This window comes from Balaenoptera musculus, chromosome 21 (assembly GCF_009873245.2).
Source record: "Balaenoptera musculus isolate JJ_BM4_2016_0621 chromosome 21, mBalMus1.pri.v3, whole genome shotgun sequence".
NCBI classification, from domain to species: Eukaryota; Metazoa; Chordata; class Mammalia; order Artiodactyla; family Balaenopteridae; genus Balaenoptera; species Balaenoptera musculus.
Genome location: NC_045805.1, coordinates 31,652,907 through 31,672,249, shown reverse-complemented (window position 1 = coordinate 31,672,249; position 19,343 = coordinate 31,652,907). Strand labels below are relative to the sequence as shown.

Below are 19,343 nucleotides of genomic sequence, written 5' to 3'. Positions count from 1 at the left end.
TATATATAATGGAATATTACTCAGCCATAAAAAAGAATGAAATAATGCCATTTGCAGCAACATGGATGGACCTAGAGATTATCATACCAAGTGAAGTTAAGTCAGAAAGAGAAAGACAGATACCATATGATATCACTTATATGTGGAATCTAAAATATGGCACAAATGAACCTATCTATGAAACTGAAAGAGACTCACAGAATAGAGAACAGACTTGTGGTTGCCAAGGTGGGGGAGGGGAGGGATGAATTAGGAGTTTGGGGTTAGTTGATGCAAGCTATTACATAGAGAACAGATAAACAACAAGGTCCTATTGTATAGCACAGGGAACTATATTCAATATCTTGTGATAAACTATAATGGAAAAGAATATAATAAAGAACATATATGTATATATATACATACATATATATATAACTGAATCACTTTGCTGTACAGCAGAAATTAACACAACATTGTAGATCAACTATACTTCAATAAAAAATAAATAAAACTTTATAAAAAAGAAGACATACTAAGGAAGTGTATGCTCAAGAGGGGAAGTATAAACCTAGGTCAGCTCACCTATAGCAGGGGACCGGTACCAGTCCGTGGCCTGTTAGGAACCGGGCCATACAGCGAGAGGTGAGAAGTGGGTGAGCGAGCAAAGCTTCATCTGCCACTCCCCATCACTCCCCATCACTGGCATTACCACCTGAACCAACCCCCGCCCCCGTCCGTGGAAAAATTGTCTTCCACGAAACCATCCCTGGTGCCAAAAATGTTGGGGACCGCTGAGCTATAGGGTTAAGACCTTGAAAATGACCAGTATGAATAATCTACAAACTGCTGAATTCATATACCAATATTTAAGTGTACTCATTAATATAATCCCAATATACATCCTTAAGGTCTTTGTTGAAAAGGAAGTTTGATAAATTAGGTAAAATGGCAGTGTGACAGTATAAAAATTAACTAATAATTTTTGATGTAATTCTGGTGTGTAATCTGCCAAATTAGTACCAACCTCCTGATTCCCACAGTCACATTGTTCTCCTTCTTCGACTTCTCCGTTACCGCAAACTGCCACTTTGAATGTTGGATCTAAACGCGGCTGGTTTTGAAGACACTGGGACTTTGACTTAAGAAAATGCGCAAAATCTTCCATGCTGCAGTTACTAAAGATCTTCACACCACTGGAATGACTAAAAATACATCAAACATCAGATTTTTATGTAACCGTCGCTTCCGTAAATTGACTAACCTCAGAAGAAAAGTCTATAATCTAATGATAAATATAGCTAATATAAAATTACTAAATTTTAAGGCAATAGACTCAAATTCTAGTCATGTGGATTATTACAGGAAAATGTTTTTCGCATGAGGACCATGAAAAACATTAGAGATTTTTGGACAAACTACCAATTTTGGTGTTTTTTGTGGTTGCATCCAGTTTGAATATACTCTTTAATTATATTAACCATAAATAATAGATTTATTCTTACATTGCCAACAATTCAGATGATTTCTATCTCCAGAAAACAAAAGGAGAAAAATTGATAGAACTTTAATATTATTGAGAAATAGGCAATGCAAGATGTTTACTGTGTGAACTTGTTTATAGAGGGGTACACTTTCTGATAATGAAATTAATGTTGTCATTAGGAAGAGATTATCAATCATAATTATATCCAATTAGATAATTTATTTGCAGCTTGAATCCTTGCACAGATTTGCCGGATGTTCTCATTCTCTATTCTCCCATTTTTCCTTGATAATAGAGCCTCTGATACATGACTTCCTTGTATAATACTTACATTTAGCTTTTGTAAAGCTAGGAGCAGACCATTGGCCTTAAATGAAACCATAAATTTAAGTTATATGAAGTAATGTTTACAGCTGTGCTTTTATCTGCCCTTTTATTCTATTGGCAGTAGGCCCCAGTTTCTGGCCATATGGACCTCTATATAAAGTTACTCAACTGTCCTCATGATATGGCACCTAGCTTCAACCTGGGCACCTGATCAAAGAGAGAGTACAGAGAAATTTGCAAACTCTTTAATTATCTAATCTTGAAAGTCACACACCATCAATCTATCATGGTCTATTTGATGAAATCAAGTCACCAAATCCAACCCATACTCAATAGGAGGGAAATTAAACTCTATGTCTTGAAGGGAGAAGTAGCAACAATTAGTGGATGTATTTGAAAACTACCATTCTCTTTTACTTTCATTTTACTTAAAATTAAAAAAAAAAAGCTATACTCTGTTCTATCTCAATGTATTTTATTAAACATTTTTTTCCTTAGTCATTGTTTCCAAAGCTCAGATATATTGCTACCTTCGAATGAGCCAAAAAAGCACAGTTTCATAACGACAACTTCTTTATCTAAAGAAACAAAGTTCCTAATTAAAATATTAAAATGTCAAAGAAAGTTGAAATTTGGAAACATATCAGGTAGCATGTCTGACTTGCTGGATACATAGACTGAATAAACCATGGGCTACTGATTGTGAGCCCTCAGAAAAATGACAAGTCTTTTGTAAAAAAAATCAGTGTGGGCCATGTATTTTCTATGGATTACAGAAACAAAATAACATGTTAAACTCCTTAAGTACTGCCATTTAATAAGCCAAATTTTAAGGTTAGATTGAGGACAGCTGCCTCAGAAAGGCATATGTCCTATTAGGACTCGGTCCTGTGCAAAATCACTGAATGTGATAGTGTCAAAAGGCATTAAAGATGAATAATTCTAGAAGATGTTTCCCACCAGTTTAAAGACTAACAATGAATCCTTTTCAAATATGCCCTGTTTATTCAGATTTTCCTTTAAATAGTAGATTTTCACATCATTTTTTTGCCATTCAATGATGAATAAAATGTCTGTGTTGTCCAAAATTTTAGAATCATGCAATGCTATTCAAATGATGCAATGCATTTAAAGATATGATTAATAAGCATTTTTTGCAAGATTGTAATTTGTCAAACGAAGCTTTTTAAAAAAGCATTTCCACAGATGAATGGTTTCTATATGTGTATTAATAATTCCACCAATTTTATACAGGCCATAATTTTATATTTTATATTTATATTTATATTAAGTGGAATTTCTATTTTTTTCGTATCTACACAAGAATCAAAGTTATGTTAAAAAATTAATGAAAAAAATTTCAACACTCATTAAGATTGTAGGTTAAGTTTTTTTGTTGATTAAGTTGCTTTGGGGAGAAATTGGAAAGTGAAAAAAAGGCAAAATATTAGAGATAATATAAAAGAAATTAAATGTATTGTTAAATAAAATTAAATAAAATGTACTGTTGGGTTACAGTTAAAAAAAAATAAAATAAATAAAAAGTATAAGAGACTGGGTCCAGTCACTGACTGGATGATGGTTTCTGTAAATCTCCTGACTATTTGGTTCTAATTCTGTAAAATCTCATAGCATATTCTAAATACTGAGGATAATAGCAAAAACTTCAGTAGGCTTTGAGGCATGATAACTATTGCAAAAGGCCTCCTCTAATAAATCATTCTTGTATAATGAACACAAGCCCATATTTGCCTTATCAAATCATGCATTAAATTATAAAATCATGCAAGTAACAGTGATAAATGTAGAGGTAGGTCACATGAGAAAGCAAGTGTGACATTAGATTACAGGAAATATTGAGATATGCAGCAGGGGCACTGCAATACATATTTTGATCTGGGGTCATTGGCCACAGTTTATATTTGACCATTAATAATTATTTTAATAGCATAGACTTTCATAAACAAAATACACCAAACTTATTTTCATATAAACTATACACGTAAAGCATATAAAAGCAAAGCATCTTACATTGCTTCTGGGTTCATTACACAGACAGGTCCTGGGCAGTGGCATTTGTTGATGTCATCATAAGTTATTCCCATACTAAGGCTCAGTAATTGAGCTATAATAACTGCAAGTGATTCCAGACTTATGGTTCTGGGGTGCTGGGAAAAAAAACATACATGTATACATTCACATTTTAGGAGATAATTTATTTACCTGGAGTATAATGTAATTATTAAAAATAGTCACATGATAGAATAGAGACATCAAATATGTTAATCACAGAAGTGCCATCCATGTTGGCCTAATATGTTACAGGTACAATTATCAATATAAGGAAAATATGAAAAGTGAAGTGTGAAATTTTACAAAAATGTAAACGTATGGTTCATTTGGTGGCATCAGGCCAAGAACATATTTGTCCCAATAACTTGTTAATCATATATAACAATAGCTATAACCATGTTTGTACTCATAAAAGAAAGTCTTTAAAGACACACACATATACACACAGAGTATCAATTATAAATGAACAGTTTGTGCTCATTTGTAATTTAATTACAGGAGATAATATTTTATATGCTGTTACATGCATTTTAAAAAAAACATAAATTAGCTCATTGAATCAATTTATATTATGGTAATAATGACTGATGATAAGAATGCTGACTCTTCACAGTGGCTTAAACTTTATTTTCAAAACTAAATGCTTTTATCACTTATTAACAAGTGTAAGATGCTTATTATAGCACGCTTAGACCATACTGAACATACGATTTTTAAGAAAAATCCACAAATCACAATATCCCTTCAAATATATCTAATAACATTGATGACTATACTTCAAGATAGGTTCCTAGGGATATATTTTGGTATCTTCTGTTTGCCTCTCTCAATCAACTTTCCATTACTTTCCACCCTACTCTCCAGCTCAGAAGGACTATACCAATGGATTATGTCAAAGGGTTCCTTTGCCCTCTTCTCTTACCTTGATTTGGTCTAATGGGGAGGAAAGGGTGAGAAAAGAGCAGGGTATTTATTACCATCACTTCCAGGGTACCTATGACTGTCCGAACCCTTGAGTAGAGGTTTCTACCTTCCATGTATAACCCTAATAAACTGACATTGTCCTTTCCTTCAAGCCTGGGTGACAATTATATTTCTTTATTACTAGCCCTGAGGTAATGCAAAGTCCCTACATCTTGTGTACACATTGATAAATGGTCCCTTTATCAAAATAACACAGGTGAATGTACCATCCATTTTCAGAGAGAGAGGGGTGGAGGGGATAAGGGGAGAGAGGGAGGAAGGAAGGAGGGAGGGAGAAGAACAAAAAGAAGAGAAGGAGGAGGGGGAGGGGGGCAAGGGGAGGTAGATGAGGAGGAGGAGGAATGCTTGATTCTATGGGGAAGAAAATGACGGATTCTGATAAATTTCGAACATTTAAATAATAGGATATTATAAATAATAATATAATAAATAAGAGGATATTATGTTATCAGTGTAGTTATTCAGCTTTTCTTGTCTTCAGGATATTGTAGAAAAGGCCTGGCAATCATTCTATCAATATATCTTTACAATTGCTTCTTTTTCTCCATCTCTCCTGTTCCTTATTATCACTCATAGCACAGTAAGAGGGAAATAACAACATCCAAAAAATTTCATGTTATTTGTATAAAATCCCAATATGCAACTGCTCTTTTATTCTTTATCTTCTGATTAGTGCATATGTTCTGGTCTCTCCTTTCCTTGTATCATAGGATCAAAGACATGGTTTTGTATTTGAGATGGAATTTCTTTACATTCCCTTTCTGACACTCTTACTTCTATTAGTCAGCTTGGGCTGCCCTCAAACAATATCACAGAGAACGTTGCTCAAGGTGCCAGCAGGGTCAGTTTCTGGTGAGGTCTGTCTCCCAGGCTTCTGGAGGGCTGCCTTTGCCCTGCGTCCTCAGTGGCCTTCCCTCCTTGTGTGCTGGCTCCTCCTCTTCCCACAAAGACACCAATCCTATTGGATTAGGGGCCCAGGCTTATGACCTGCTTTAACCTTAATGACTCCCTTAAAGACCCCTTCTCCAAATACAGCCACACTGGGGGTTAGGGCTTCAGTATATGAATTTTAGGGGGACACAACTTAGTCCATAACAGACTAGTACGAAAACCTTGAAAAACGTATGGACTGGAGTACGAGAATTTGCTAAGAGTTATGGTTATGACTACTTCTGTTATGAAAATAACGTAAGGGAAAAAGTAAAATTATATTTAGCATTGGATTTTTAAAAATATTTTTAGAAAAAATTTACAACTAAGCGGACTAGTTTCTTTTGGTGAATAATGCCTGCTTAGGACAACAGTTGTCAAATAACAAGAACGACACCTGGTGTTTGTTATGGCTTCTTATGTGCCAATCACTAGGCTGAGAAATTTCCTGACAAGTAAGTATTGAGACTTCCTTTATTGTGTACCATGTGGTCATTTTCTATAAATGTGTCTGCCATGTATGTTTTATAGTTTCTAATTTAGGAATCAAGATTCTACATAGGCCTTTCAGACAAAGCTTATCAATAGTGTTCAAATTTTCTAAATTTTGTTCTGAGAGATTAATTATTGCTTTGTTTATTTTAGAGTTATTTAGCTAGGTACATATGAGTTCAAGTTTATTCATATAATGATAGTCAAAGTATGTTTCATCCTAAATAATGAATCACTTAAAATTCATATTTATTTTACTTGAAAAACATTTTGCTGTTTTATGTTAACATTGATACATTAATTTTCCTTTGGTGACATAGTCTGTTCTTTTTCTTATTCTTAGGGTTAAAATTTCTGTAGCATTATACATGAGTTTGAAACTTATAAAGAGAAAACAACCTGATAATTTTTAATAGCTGAAATTAAAACTTTAAAAAATCTCTTTTGATTATTGTCCCTCTGAAATTACTAATAACATTTTATTCTGTATGATGGCTTCAGGCTTTTAAAATAATTTTATCTTAAGTCAAGTGTACAAATCTTAAGTGCCTTGATGCAGTTTTATATAAATATACATACACATACATATATGTATATATACAATATCTATATACACACATATACACATTCATAATTTATTTATACATATTATTTGTGCATACATATATACACACATATTTGTGAAGTGCATGTATGTGTACATGTGACACATACCTACACAACCACTACAGTGAATAAGGTACAAAATATTTTTATCACTCAGGAAGTTCTCTCCAGCAAGTTTTCAGGAATTATCTCTCCACAAAATTTAACTTCGATTCTGATGTTTAACAATATGGTTTATCTTTCCTACACTTTATCTTCAGAAAAATGGTATACGAAGTAAAGATTCTTTTGTTTGTGGCTTCTTTTGCCCAACATACAGTTTTTGAGATCAATGGTGAGTATAACAGTACTTCTTTTTATTGGTTACATTATATGAAGCGTTATATGAAGCAATAAAAAGCACATGTTTATCAATGTCATGGATAATCAGTATTGTTAAGATGTCAAATTGACCTAAAGATTCAATTCAAAAACCAAAGTCCGAGTAGGTTTTGTTGAAATTGACAAGCTGATTTTAAAAGAGAAAGTCAGAAAACCTAGAAAAGCTAAATCAGTCTGAAGAGGAAGTAGTAGGGTTTACACTATCATTTTCAATGATTTACCATAAAACTATAGTTATTGAGACAAGGTGGTGCTGGAGAAAGGAGACATAAAGCTGTCTATCTATGTATCTATCATCTATTCATCATCATCAACCCTATCTTGTACCTATCGTTTAATATTTAAGCATATATTTATGTTTAATTATTAGCCATTGTATTAATCAGGCTTCTCTAGAGAAATAGAATCAATAGCACACATATGATAAGGAATATTATACATGAAGAGGGTTATTATAAGGAAATGGCTCACACAATTCTGAAGGCTGGCAAGTCTAAACCTGCAGAGTGCGCTGGCAGCCTGGACACACAGGAGAGCGGATGGCACAGATGAAGCCTGAAGTTATTCTGCTGAAGAATTTCTTCTTGCTTGAAGAGGATGGTCTTTTTGTTCTATTCAATCCTTCAACTGATTAGATGAGGCCAACCCACATTATGGAGGGCAATGTGCTTTACTCAGATTTCACTGATTTAAATAATCTCATCAAATCCCTCCAAGTTGACATATAAAATTCACCACCACAAGCATCTCTCAAATTTTACAGGTTCAGGTTCAAAATGAAACTTTCTTCCACCCTTACATTCCCCTCTGCCTCCAAAGCCAGCTGCCCTGCCTTCCTCTACCTAGCTTCTCAAGAATAATCTTGGGCATAATCACAGATGTTTCCATGCCATTCATGGCATGTATCCAGTAAGTTAGCAAGCCCTATATGTTCTGCTTTCATGATATATACCAGATAAAAGCTACTTCTCGCATATCCAAGAATAAAACACCAGTTAATACCATTCATCTGCAATTGTCTCCTATATGGTCTCCTTGTTGTGGATCCTCACCCCTCTACGATCACTTTTCTATAAGGTAACCAGAGAAATATTTCTCTCTGGCTTCAAAACTCCCAGTGCCTTTTCATTGCAAAGAGGATAAAATCCAAAACGATTTACCAAGATCCATAAGGTCTGTATATGATTAGTCTGTTGCTTACTTCGACAATCAATATTTTCACAACCATCTTGTTCTTGATATTCATTTCCATCTGAAAGCCTTGAATTTAATGATCATTTTCATGGGTTCTGATTTCCTAGGTCTTGCAATGACTGCCTTTGTCTCATCATTCATTCCTCTTCTTAAAAACCTTCTCCTCGAAGTTTTTCTCTGATCCCCCCAGCTAAAATAGCCTACTCCAGATCCCATCAATTTTTATCATATTATTCTAATGTATCTTCTTATTAGGAAATGCAAATATAAGATTGAAATAATTGGTTCCCTCAAAATTGTGTAGAATGTGTTCCTAAAAGCATTGTTTCTCCCCTTGTGAGATTTTTAAATAATATATCAATTCTTTTAATAGTTTGGTGTTATTCTGAATTTCTAGTTCTTCTTGTGTAACTTTTAGTAAATTATGGGCTTCTATTAACAATGTACTATTTGTCTAAGTTTTCAAATTTATTTAAGTTATAAATTGTTCTATTATCTCTTAAATGTTATTTATATCTGTAGTAGTTCCCCATTATTTTTGTAATTTTATTAATATATTCCTACTCTGTCTTTAAAATTTTTTAAATCCATCAGAGACTCTACCTCTTACTTGGTGAGTTTAATTCATTTACATTCACATGATTGTCATTATGTTGGGGTATGTTTAAAACATTTCATTTGATTATTTTCTATTCATTTTATTTTACATTATTGTTTTTAAGTTTCTCCTTCCTTGGCTGTCTTTACATTTCTTCCATTAGACTATTATATGGTGTAGTTTTCTTCTTATTTGTTCTTAAGACCAACATTCATTTCATATACCCTTACTTCTTTCTAAAACATACCAATATCTTTGCTGTTTTCTTAAGAAGACAAGTTCTATAATATGTTTTCATGTCATTTTTATCTCTCCTTTAACCATCTCTACACTATCATAGAATATGAGTTCTGGTTTAGTATTGACATACCTTTCTTTGCCACACACCCCAACCCAGGTATTTTCATTTTAAGGTAACGATAAAATTCAGCAACAGTTATTCTCTTTAGTTTTCATAATCCCTGTGGCTTTTCATAAATATAAGTAATTTCTACAAATATGTTCTGAATGTTAGTCTTTTGTTTGGCAAATCTTTTGAGGACTTATATGCCTGAGAGTATTTTTATTGTCCCTTCTGTTTGAATGAATTTTTTTTAGATATGAATCATGCCCTCAAAGTACTTTTAGCTCAATATTTTAAGCGTAAAGTCTTTTTGCATCCAGTGTGGCTTTTCTGACTATTGAACGTCTTCATTGTTATATGATTTATTTCTTTTTAGAAACATAACAATTTTCCTTTGACATTTTCATTTCATTGTTGGTATGCATTTTTATCTCTTCTTTTTTGGCTTTCCATGTGTCCTTTTCACCAGACAACCCACTTTCCTCCCCTCCTGCCAGGGATCATGGGGCGACTCCAGGAGGGATTTCCTGGTGTAGGCACCTTGTTGATCTGGTAGTGGCTGGAGACAGTGTTCTGTGACTGTCATTCTGTGAAATTATCTCCATTTTTTCTTTAGAACTGTTCTTTTGACTTTAATCATCCATGTCTCTTAATTTTATCTTTTCTTTAACTTTTCTGATGTCTTCTGAGAGAGGTCCTAATTCGATAATTTATCTCCATATGTATCAATTGTATCCCTCATGCAATTTATTATAACTATTATATTGTTCATATCTAATGTTTCTAACTAGTCTTTTTCTATGATATTGTACACTTTGTTTTGTTTGAAATTCCTGGCCTACAACTACTCATAGTTCTGCTTCAAGTGGTCAATGCTGTGTAGTGTGCTTTTTTCTGAGGAAGTTTAATACCCATGATCTGTATAGTCCATGAACTGAGGTCAACAGATAATGTGTCTGGTAGTATGTAATGTATAAAACTCGTGATGCCAAGAACTAACTTGTGTCTGTCCTTGTGAGTGAACTTGCGTCAGGACAGATAAGTGGATGACCCAAGGGCAAACAGCTGCAGACAACAAAAATCTCCTGCTGATTATATTTACTTGCTTCTACTCACCCCAAAACTACTTGGGTTGTGGTTTCACCCATAAACTTTAGGAAGAAGCAGCTTCAGAAGAATGTGTTTCCTAGATTTTATTCCACAGCTCTGGGTGATTAGGTAGGGAGGGTGGTGGATGTTTAAATATCAGAGGACAGAGCTTCACCTGTTTTTTTCAACATCACATTCCTGTGAACATTAGCTACTGCTGATTTTTCCAGCGAAAAGTTCAGCAATGATTACCCCAGTGAAGTGTGGAGAATAAGAAAGAAGAATACGAGAAGAGTTCTTCTCTGATTGCTCCTTTCAGTACAGAGACCACTGCCCTCTTTTTCAGTAAACAAGGAGATTTCCTTCCACTTGGTAGCTAAGCCTTCTCCATGTGAAAGTCTTAAGATTTCTCAGTGTTGCGTATGACTAGGTAAATAAGCCAAATTCTAGCTTTTGAGACTAGGTAATGATTTGCCCATAAAAGATAAGCCATATTTTCATGAATTATGAATTTTAAAGATGAAATTTGTCTCCATTTCATTGACTCATCTTCTTATATCTTCACTTAACTTGTGCACTTAAACAAGAGTATTATGCATAGCCCTCCTCAATCTCCAGATTATTTTGTACAAACACACAAAAAATTTAAAAAGGCAAGTTTTATACTTCAGAATAACCAAAGCGTTATTAAATAAGAGCAGAAACATACCAATTTTAAGCACACCAAGATTTTCTACTAAGATAGAAATGCCAATTAGTGCATTTGATTATGTTATTCTTCACCTATGTCCCAGGAAGCATTTTGTGGCAATTGATAAATAGTTTCAAAAGTTTTATTTTAACTTGCTTCATAATTGAATCAGCTACATAATGAAGAAAATGATCAAAATCTAAGCTTGAAATTAAAATTAGTTATTAAATATTGAGTATATGAAAAATTTATGAGCTTCTTATAAGACTATAAAATAGATCACTACCTTAACTTTCTAAAAGAGGATAATTTGAACTCACAAGAGGAAAATTGTAAAAATTTTATATGTATTAAGTTAAATGAGGACTTCTTATAGTTCACACATTTCTGTCAGCAGCAGGAACAAAGATGCCTAGAATCATCATGCAAATTTTAATATACTGAGCCATAATAAAATACAGAAATATTTAATCATATATTACTCTAAACAGCATCGTACTTATACATCTTAGCCAAGTAACTTAAACCATACCATACCAGAGCAACACCTCCTCCATAGTATTTATCACACAGCCTCCCTTGAAAGGTTGCACCAACATAATTTGGTTTTTCTCTGTAACTTAAGTTTAAAAAAGAAGCAAATCATAAAATTTTGTAAAATTAAGAACAATTAATGTTAAATTTACCTAATATTTTTTGTTTTGCATACTTATATAACAAATTCATAGATATTTCCACTTTAACACTAGGATAACAAAGCATAGAATGGGACTAAATGTGTCTGCTTATTTTGCAAATAGATTTAAAAAACAAATAATAAAAAGTGTATTATCATACGGATTTTTAGAGAATAATGAAGAATTTTTAATGTAATTTAAAAAAATTATACTGATTCCTATAATGTAAAAATAATAAAAATAAATAAAATTCCTTAAAAGTAGAAAGCTAAGCCAATGAAGTTGATAAATGGGCAGAGTAAGCTTATGTGTTGAAGTCTCCCCTTAATCAGACAGAATTAGCCTGCCCTAGCCATGCAAAGGCATGCGTATTTGTGGGACAAAAAATAACTTAAAAGATTGTAATTTTATAATTATATACATGATTTTTACATAATATGATAATATGTAATACATATAGGTTCTGAATATTGATAAGAGAAAAACAAAGATATTATTAAATAGAAAGGGAGGCTTATATTTTTAAAAGTGCAGCTCACTGTGAATATAGTATGTCAGAGATATTGAAATGTACAGTAGTGTTTCCATTTCATCACTATTTTGTTTTGATTTTATGGAAATAAAACATTAAAAGAAGGCCATATTACTATATTCATAGAATTCAGGTATATTTTTTCAGATAGATATTGTTAATATTTTATGTATAGTTAGGCACATTTAATGATATGTTATCTACTCAAGGTAAGAAAACATGGTAATAAGATTGAAGTGAGTTTTAGCTATAAGCCAATAAATAGAGTAATTGATATTAGTAATTCTACTATAAAACCTGTGTTGTGAAAAATAATATTCACAGGATGTTGTACATAAAAAAATGACACAAGATTTTTTTCCCTAAGGTCCTGCCAACTGTCAGAAATTAGGTCAAATTACATGTGCTTTCTAATGTATAAGATTTAGTAATGCCAAGATATACTTACACAAGTAAAAATGCCACATCATGTGGACGCAAAACAAGATAAGATCGTTTCCATTTTAAAAATCTGTGTAATAATTCATTGGCATCTCCAGTTACCGGAATTTTATTTTCGTCTATCCAAAGCTCTAATGAAGATAGAATTACTGTAATATTAAATGAATCAAAAATCTAAAATAGAAGACATAAAGAAAATATGTTCAAACTACATGGTTTAAATAGATTTGGGAATTTATCTGCAAAAATAAACACTATACTGATGTAAATATTAAAAACCTAAACTCTAAATCCGGATTGGATCTTATAAATTCTATTAGCAAGTAATAAATATCACTAATAAAACAAGTAATAAGTAACATTTTGATATGCTTGTGCTTAAGCCAGCCCAACGTCAAGTGTTTAATTTAATCCTTACAAAACCCTAATTAGGTATTTACAATTATTATTACTCCAATTAAACAGTTAGAAAACTGAAACTTAAGATGATTATATATTTGCCCTCTTTCACACAATATGTGTATTCAGGCAGGGTCATAATAAAAGTCTGAGAATTCTTTAAGTAACACAAACAAATGCAAAAGCAAACACTTACAGCATTGGTCAATCCAATCAACTGGAAAATTTTTTGAGTGACAACAGTTGTATCAGAACCCATACGATTATACTGAAAAAGATAATTGCCTTTTAGATCTAAATATATATTGCTTAATATTTAATGATGGTTATTATGTTTAAAATTTAAAAGCATGAGTTAAGAAATTATTTAAATGACCAATTTATTAGTTTTTAAATATTATTTATTATTATAGATGTAACATGTGAAAATGAAAAATATAAAAAAATACAAAAAGGCACTACAAAAAAAAAAAAAAAAGGCACTACAAACTCTTGCAAAATTAAGAGTAGAAGGAAGCCTTCCAAACACATTTTATGAGGCCAGCATTATCCTAATATTGAAACCAGACAAAAACACCCCAAGAAAAGAAAATTACAGGCCAATATTCCTGATGAATATAGGTGGAAAAATCCTCAGAATATTGGCAATGCGAATTCAACAGCACACTAAAAGGATCATACATCATGATCAAGTGGGATTTATTCCAGGGATGCAAGAATGGTTCTGTTTCTGTGAATCAGTCAATGTGATACACACCACGTTAACAAAATAAAGAATAAAAAATCATATGATCATCTCAATAGATGCAGAAAAAGCATTTGACAAAATTCAACCTCCTTTCAGGATAAAAACTCTCAACAAAGTGAATACAGAGAGAATGTGTCTCCGCATAATAAAGGCCACGGCCAACATCATGCTCAACAGTGTAAAGCTAAAAACTTTCCCTCTAAGACCAAGAACAAGGGAAGGATACCTACTATCGCCACTCTTATCTAGCATAGCATTGGAAGTCCTGGCCAGAGAGATTAAGCAAGAAAAAGAAATACAATGTATTCAAATTGGGAAAAAAGAAGTAAAACTGTCACTGTTTGCAGCTGACATATATAGAAAACCTTAAAGACTCCACCAAAAAACTGTTGGAACTAAGAAAAATTCACCAAAGTTGCAGGATAAAAAACCAATATTCAAAAATCTGTTACATTTCTTTATAATAATAACAGGCTATCAGAAAGAGAAATTAAGAAAACAATCCCACTTACAATTGCATCAAAAGAATAAAATACCTAGGAAAAATTTAACCAAGGAGATAAGGTCTTTACACTGAAAACTAAAAGACATTGATGAAAGCAACTGAAGAAGGCACAAATGAGTGGAAAGTTTTTCCAAGCTCATAAATTAGAATAGTTAATATTGTTAAAATGTTCACACTACCCAAAGCAATATACAGATTCAATGCAATCCTTATCAAAATGTCAATGGCATTTTTCACAGAAATAGAAAAAACAGACCTAAAATTTGTATAGAACTACAAAGACCCTGACTAGCCAAAGCAAATGTGAGAAAGAACAAAGCTGGAGACATCATGTTCCCTGATTTCAAACTATATTACTGATACAAAGCACTGTGGGTGGTATTGTCATTAAAACAGACACATAAATCAATGGAACAGAATAGAGAGTTCAGGAAAAAAACCAACACATTATCGTGGGTTAATTAGTTTACAACAAATGGGGAGAGGACAGTCTCTTTAATAAATAATGTAGGGAAAACTGTACAACACATGCGAAAGAATGAAACTGTACTACTATCTTACACCATACACAAAAAAATAATTCAAAATGTATTAAAGACTTGAATGCAAGACCTGAAACCATAAAACACCTAGAAGAAAACAGGTGATATGCTCCTTCACATTGAGTGGATAATGAACAAAGCATGAATATTTTTAATATTCAAAGTTTTCTTATAAGTTGACAAGAAGGCAAACAACCATTAATAAAATGAGCAAAAGGATTAAGTTGTCAGTTCAGTGAAAAGAAAATACTAGTGGCCAGTAAACATTAAATGATGTTCAAATTAATTCTCAGTTAAGGAATGGAAGTTAAAATTACAATGAGATATAATTTTATACCCATTGCCTGACAAAAATTAAAGAGAAATATAAAACTAATCGTTGGCAGGTATGAGAGGAAAATACTACTTTCAGTTTTACCCTGGAGATGCAAAAAGTTACAGCCTTTTTATAAAGCAATGAACAATATCTATTAAAATTAAACTACATACATATCCTTTGACCCATCATCCATACTCCTGGTGACCTACTTTCACAGAGATTAAATTCCCAAGGTGTAGGAACTCATGACTAAGGATACTTCATGTAGCATTATTTATAGTGACAAAGCAACATTTAAAAAATGGGAAACAAAGTGAATACTCACCAATAATAGAATAAATGAATAAATTATGGTATATAAGTACAATGGTATGCTGTGCTGTCCTTAAAAAATGAATTAGCTATTCAGTTGATTTGAAAGACCTCCCACCAAAAAAATTAATGAGTGTATTAAATAATCCAAGCAAACATCAGAGACTGACAGACTTAATTAAGGAAAGAAAACAATTAAATATAAATTGTTACAGAAGGGATGTCCCTGGTGGTCCAGTGGTTAAAACTCCATGCTTCCACTGCAGGGAGCACAGTTTCATCCCTGTTTGGGGAACTAAGATCCCGCACGCCATGCAGCATGGCCAAAAAAAAAAAAATTGTTACAGAAGACATAGTACATTTTCAAGGACTGGGATGTCTATCAGGAAGACATAAAACTATAAACATTATATGCATCTAAGAACTGAACCTAGGGCTTCCCTGGTGGCGCAGTGGTTGAGAATCTGCCTGCTAATGCAGGGGACACGGGTTCGAGCCCTGGTCTGGGAAGATCCCACATGCCACGGAGCGGCTGGGCCCGTGAGCCACAACTACTGAGCCTGCGCGTCTGGAGCCTGTGCCCCGCAACGGGAGGGGCCGCGATAGTGAGAGGCCCGCGCACCGCGATGAAGAGTGGTCCCCGCACCGCGATGAAGAGTGGCCCCCGCTTGCCGCAACTAGAGAAAGCCCTCGCACGAACCGAAGACCCAACACAGCCAAAAATAAATAATAAATAAATAAATAAAGTAGCTATAAAATTTAAAAAAAAAAAAAAAAAAAAAGAACTGAACCTAAAAATTACACAAAATACAAAATGAGCAAGTGAAGGGAGAAATAGAAAATTCAACAATAATGTTTGGAGATTTAAGAACACAATTTCAGTAGTAGAATAACTGGTCAAAAACTCAACACAGATATAGAAGACTAAAACTAAACCCTAAACCAACAGATATTTATAGAATATTCCACCCCAAAACAGCACAACATGCGCTTCTCAAGAGCTCATGGAACATGATCTAGGAATAGACTATATACTAGGTTATAGGATAAGTTTCAACTGGGTTAAAACAATTAAAAAATACAAAATTGCTCTCTGACCACAAAAATTAAATAAAAACTCAACAACAGAAAGCAATCTGAGAAATTCAAAGTATGTGGAAATTAAACAATACATTATAAATAACCAGTAATCAAAGAAGAAATCATGGGGAAATTAGAAAATACTATAATACAACATAGTAAAACTTATGGTATTCAGCTAAAGCAGTGCTCAGAAGGCAACTTATCGGAAATAGCTATATTAAAAAAAAGAAGCACCATCTCAAATAACTAATTTCCACTTAGGAAATTAATGAAAGGAAAGCAAACACAAAGAACTCAAAGGAAGGAAATGGAAGAAATTAATAAAAATCAGAGCAAAGTGATTGAAGTATGAATATAAAAAACAAGATATATTAACAAAACAAAAATTATTAATTCAGGATAAAAGGTTACAGTCACTAACCACAGAGAAATAACTAGCCTTGTAAATGAACACTGTGAAAAATAATGTGGCAACAATTTAGGTAACTTAGATAAAATGAATGATTTCTTGTAATAAACAGATACTGAAACTGACTCAAGAAGAAACAGAATATGTAACAAGCAAAAAGATTAAATATGCATTTAAAAAATTCCCACAAAGAAAAACCTAGTTCTATAAGGCTTTGTTGGTGAATCCAATCAAACATTTAGAGAAGAATTAACACCAATTCGTTGCAAATTCTCCTATAAAATCGGAGGGAACCCATTTCTATTCATTCAATAAGGTCAGTATTACCCTGATACGAAAACCAGAAAAGACATAACAAGAAAATAAAAGTCCAAAGCAAACTACATTCCTCATGAATATTATTGTAAAAATCCTAATCAGAATACTAACCAATTTATGCAACACATAGAAAGAATTATACACCACGACCAAGTGGGATTTATCTCAGATATACAAGCTTGGCTTAATGTCTAAAAACCAATAGATGTATTTCAAAACATTGTAGAATAAGGAACATAATGACCAAAACCCACATGATTCTTTTTTTCCTTTTTACATCTTTAATGGAGTATAATTGTTTTACAGTGCTGTGTTAGTTTCTGCTGTATAACAAAGTGAATCAGCTATACATACACATATATCCCCATATCTCCTCCCTCTTGCATCTCCCTCCCACCCTCCCTGTCCCATCCCTCTAGGTGGTCACAAAGCACTGAGCTGATCTCCCTGTGCTATGCAGCTGCTTCCCACTAGCTGTCTATTTTACATTTGGTAGTGTATTTATGTCAATGCTACTCTTTCACTTTGTCCCAGCTTCCCCTCCCCACCCCCTGTGTCCTCAATTTCATTCTCTACATCTGCGTCTTTATTCCTGTCCTGTCCCTACGTTCATCAGAACCTTTTTTTTTTTTTTTAGATTCCATATATATGTGTTAGCATACGGTATTTGTTTTTCTCTTCACTCTGTATGACAGACTCTAGGTCCATTCACCTCACTACAAATAACTCAATTTCATTTCTTTTTATGGCTCATATTCCATTATATACATGTGCCACATCTTCTTTATCCATTCGTCTATCAATGGACATTTAGGTTGCTTCCATGTCCTGGCTATTGTAAATAGTGCTGCAATGTACATCGTGGTACATGACTCTTTTTGAATTATGGTTTTCTCAGGGTATATGCCCGGTAGTGGGATTGCTGGGTCATATGGTAGTTCTATTTTTTTTCTCCATAGTGGCTATATCAATTTACATTCCCACCAACAGTGCAAGAGGGTTCTGTTTTCTCCACACCCTCTCTAGCATTTATTGTTTGTAGATTTTTGGGAAGCTGGACATTCTTTCAAAAGACACAGAAGAAGCATTTGACTAAAGAAAAAAAAAAAAGCTCAATAAACTAGGGATAGACGAGAACTCCCTCAACCTGATAAAGGACATCTATTAAAAACCCACAGATAGCATCACACTTAATGGTGAAAGAATAAGTGTTACTTCTCTTAGATCAGGAAAAAGATAAGTATATCTGTTCTCATTGCTACTATCTCAGCTTTCACTGGAGGCTCTAGACTAAGCATTTAGTAAAGGAAAAGAAACAAGAGGCATCTGCGTAGAAAAAGAAGTTAAACACTCTATTAACAGACCAAAAGATGTGTATATATAAAAATCCTAAGAAAACCACTAAAAAACATTAGCACTAATAAACGATTTCAGCAGAATTGGAGAATACAAGATCAATGTAAAAATCAATTGCATTTCCATACACCAGCAATAAACAATCTAAAATTAATTTAAAATAAATCCATTTACGATAGTATCAAAAAATGATAATATGCCAAAAAATAAATTTAACAAAAGAAATACAAAACAGGCACTGAAAACTACAAAACACCATTGAAAGAAAATAAAGAAGATACAAATAAATGGAAAGTGAACCTGTGTTCATGGATTGGAAGACCTATTATTGTTAAGATGACAATAATTTCCAAATTGATCTATAGAAATAATATAATCCTTATTAAAATTCCAGCATTGTTTTGCAGGAATTGGCAAGTTTACCTTATTATGTATATGAAAGTGAAAGGGATCCACAATGTCTGCAAAAATTTTAAATAAGAAGAACAAAGTTGGAAGACTCATACACCCCAATTTGAAAACTAACTGC

At 33.0% G+C, this 19,343-nt stretch overlaps 1 protein-coding gene across 1 annotated transcript in view; it reads right to left on the bottom strand.

Annotated features, from left to right (window-relative positions):
* Nucleotides 1-19,343, bottom strand: part of ADAM2 (ADAM metallopeptidase domain 2) — a 99,622-nt gene that overhangs the window by 39,634 nt on the left and 40,645 nt on the right. Inside the window, exons 8-12 of the mRNA XM_036838930.1 lie at nucleotides 13,419-13,490; nucleotides 12,831-12,997; nucleotides 11,711-11,792; nucleotides 3,824-3,960; nucleotides 1,007-1,184 (exon numbers count right to left, since the gene is read on the bottom strand). Coding sequence (XP_036694825.1) covers nucleotides 1,007-1,184; nucleotides 3,824-3,960; nucleotides 11,711-11,792; nucleotides 12,831-12,997; nucleotides 13,419-13,490 — 636 coding nt within the window. The remainder of the gene's footprint in view (nucleotides 1-1,006; nucleotides 1,185-3,823; nucleotides 3,961-11,710; nucleotides 11,793-12,830; nucleotides 12,998-13,418; nucleotides 13,491-19,343) is intronic.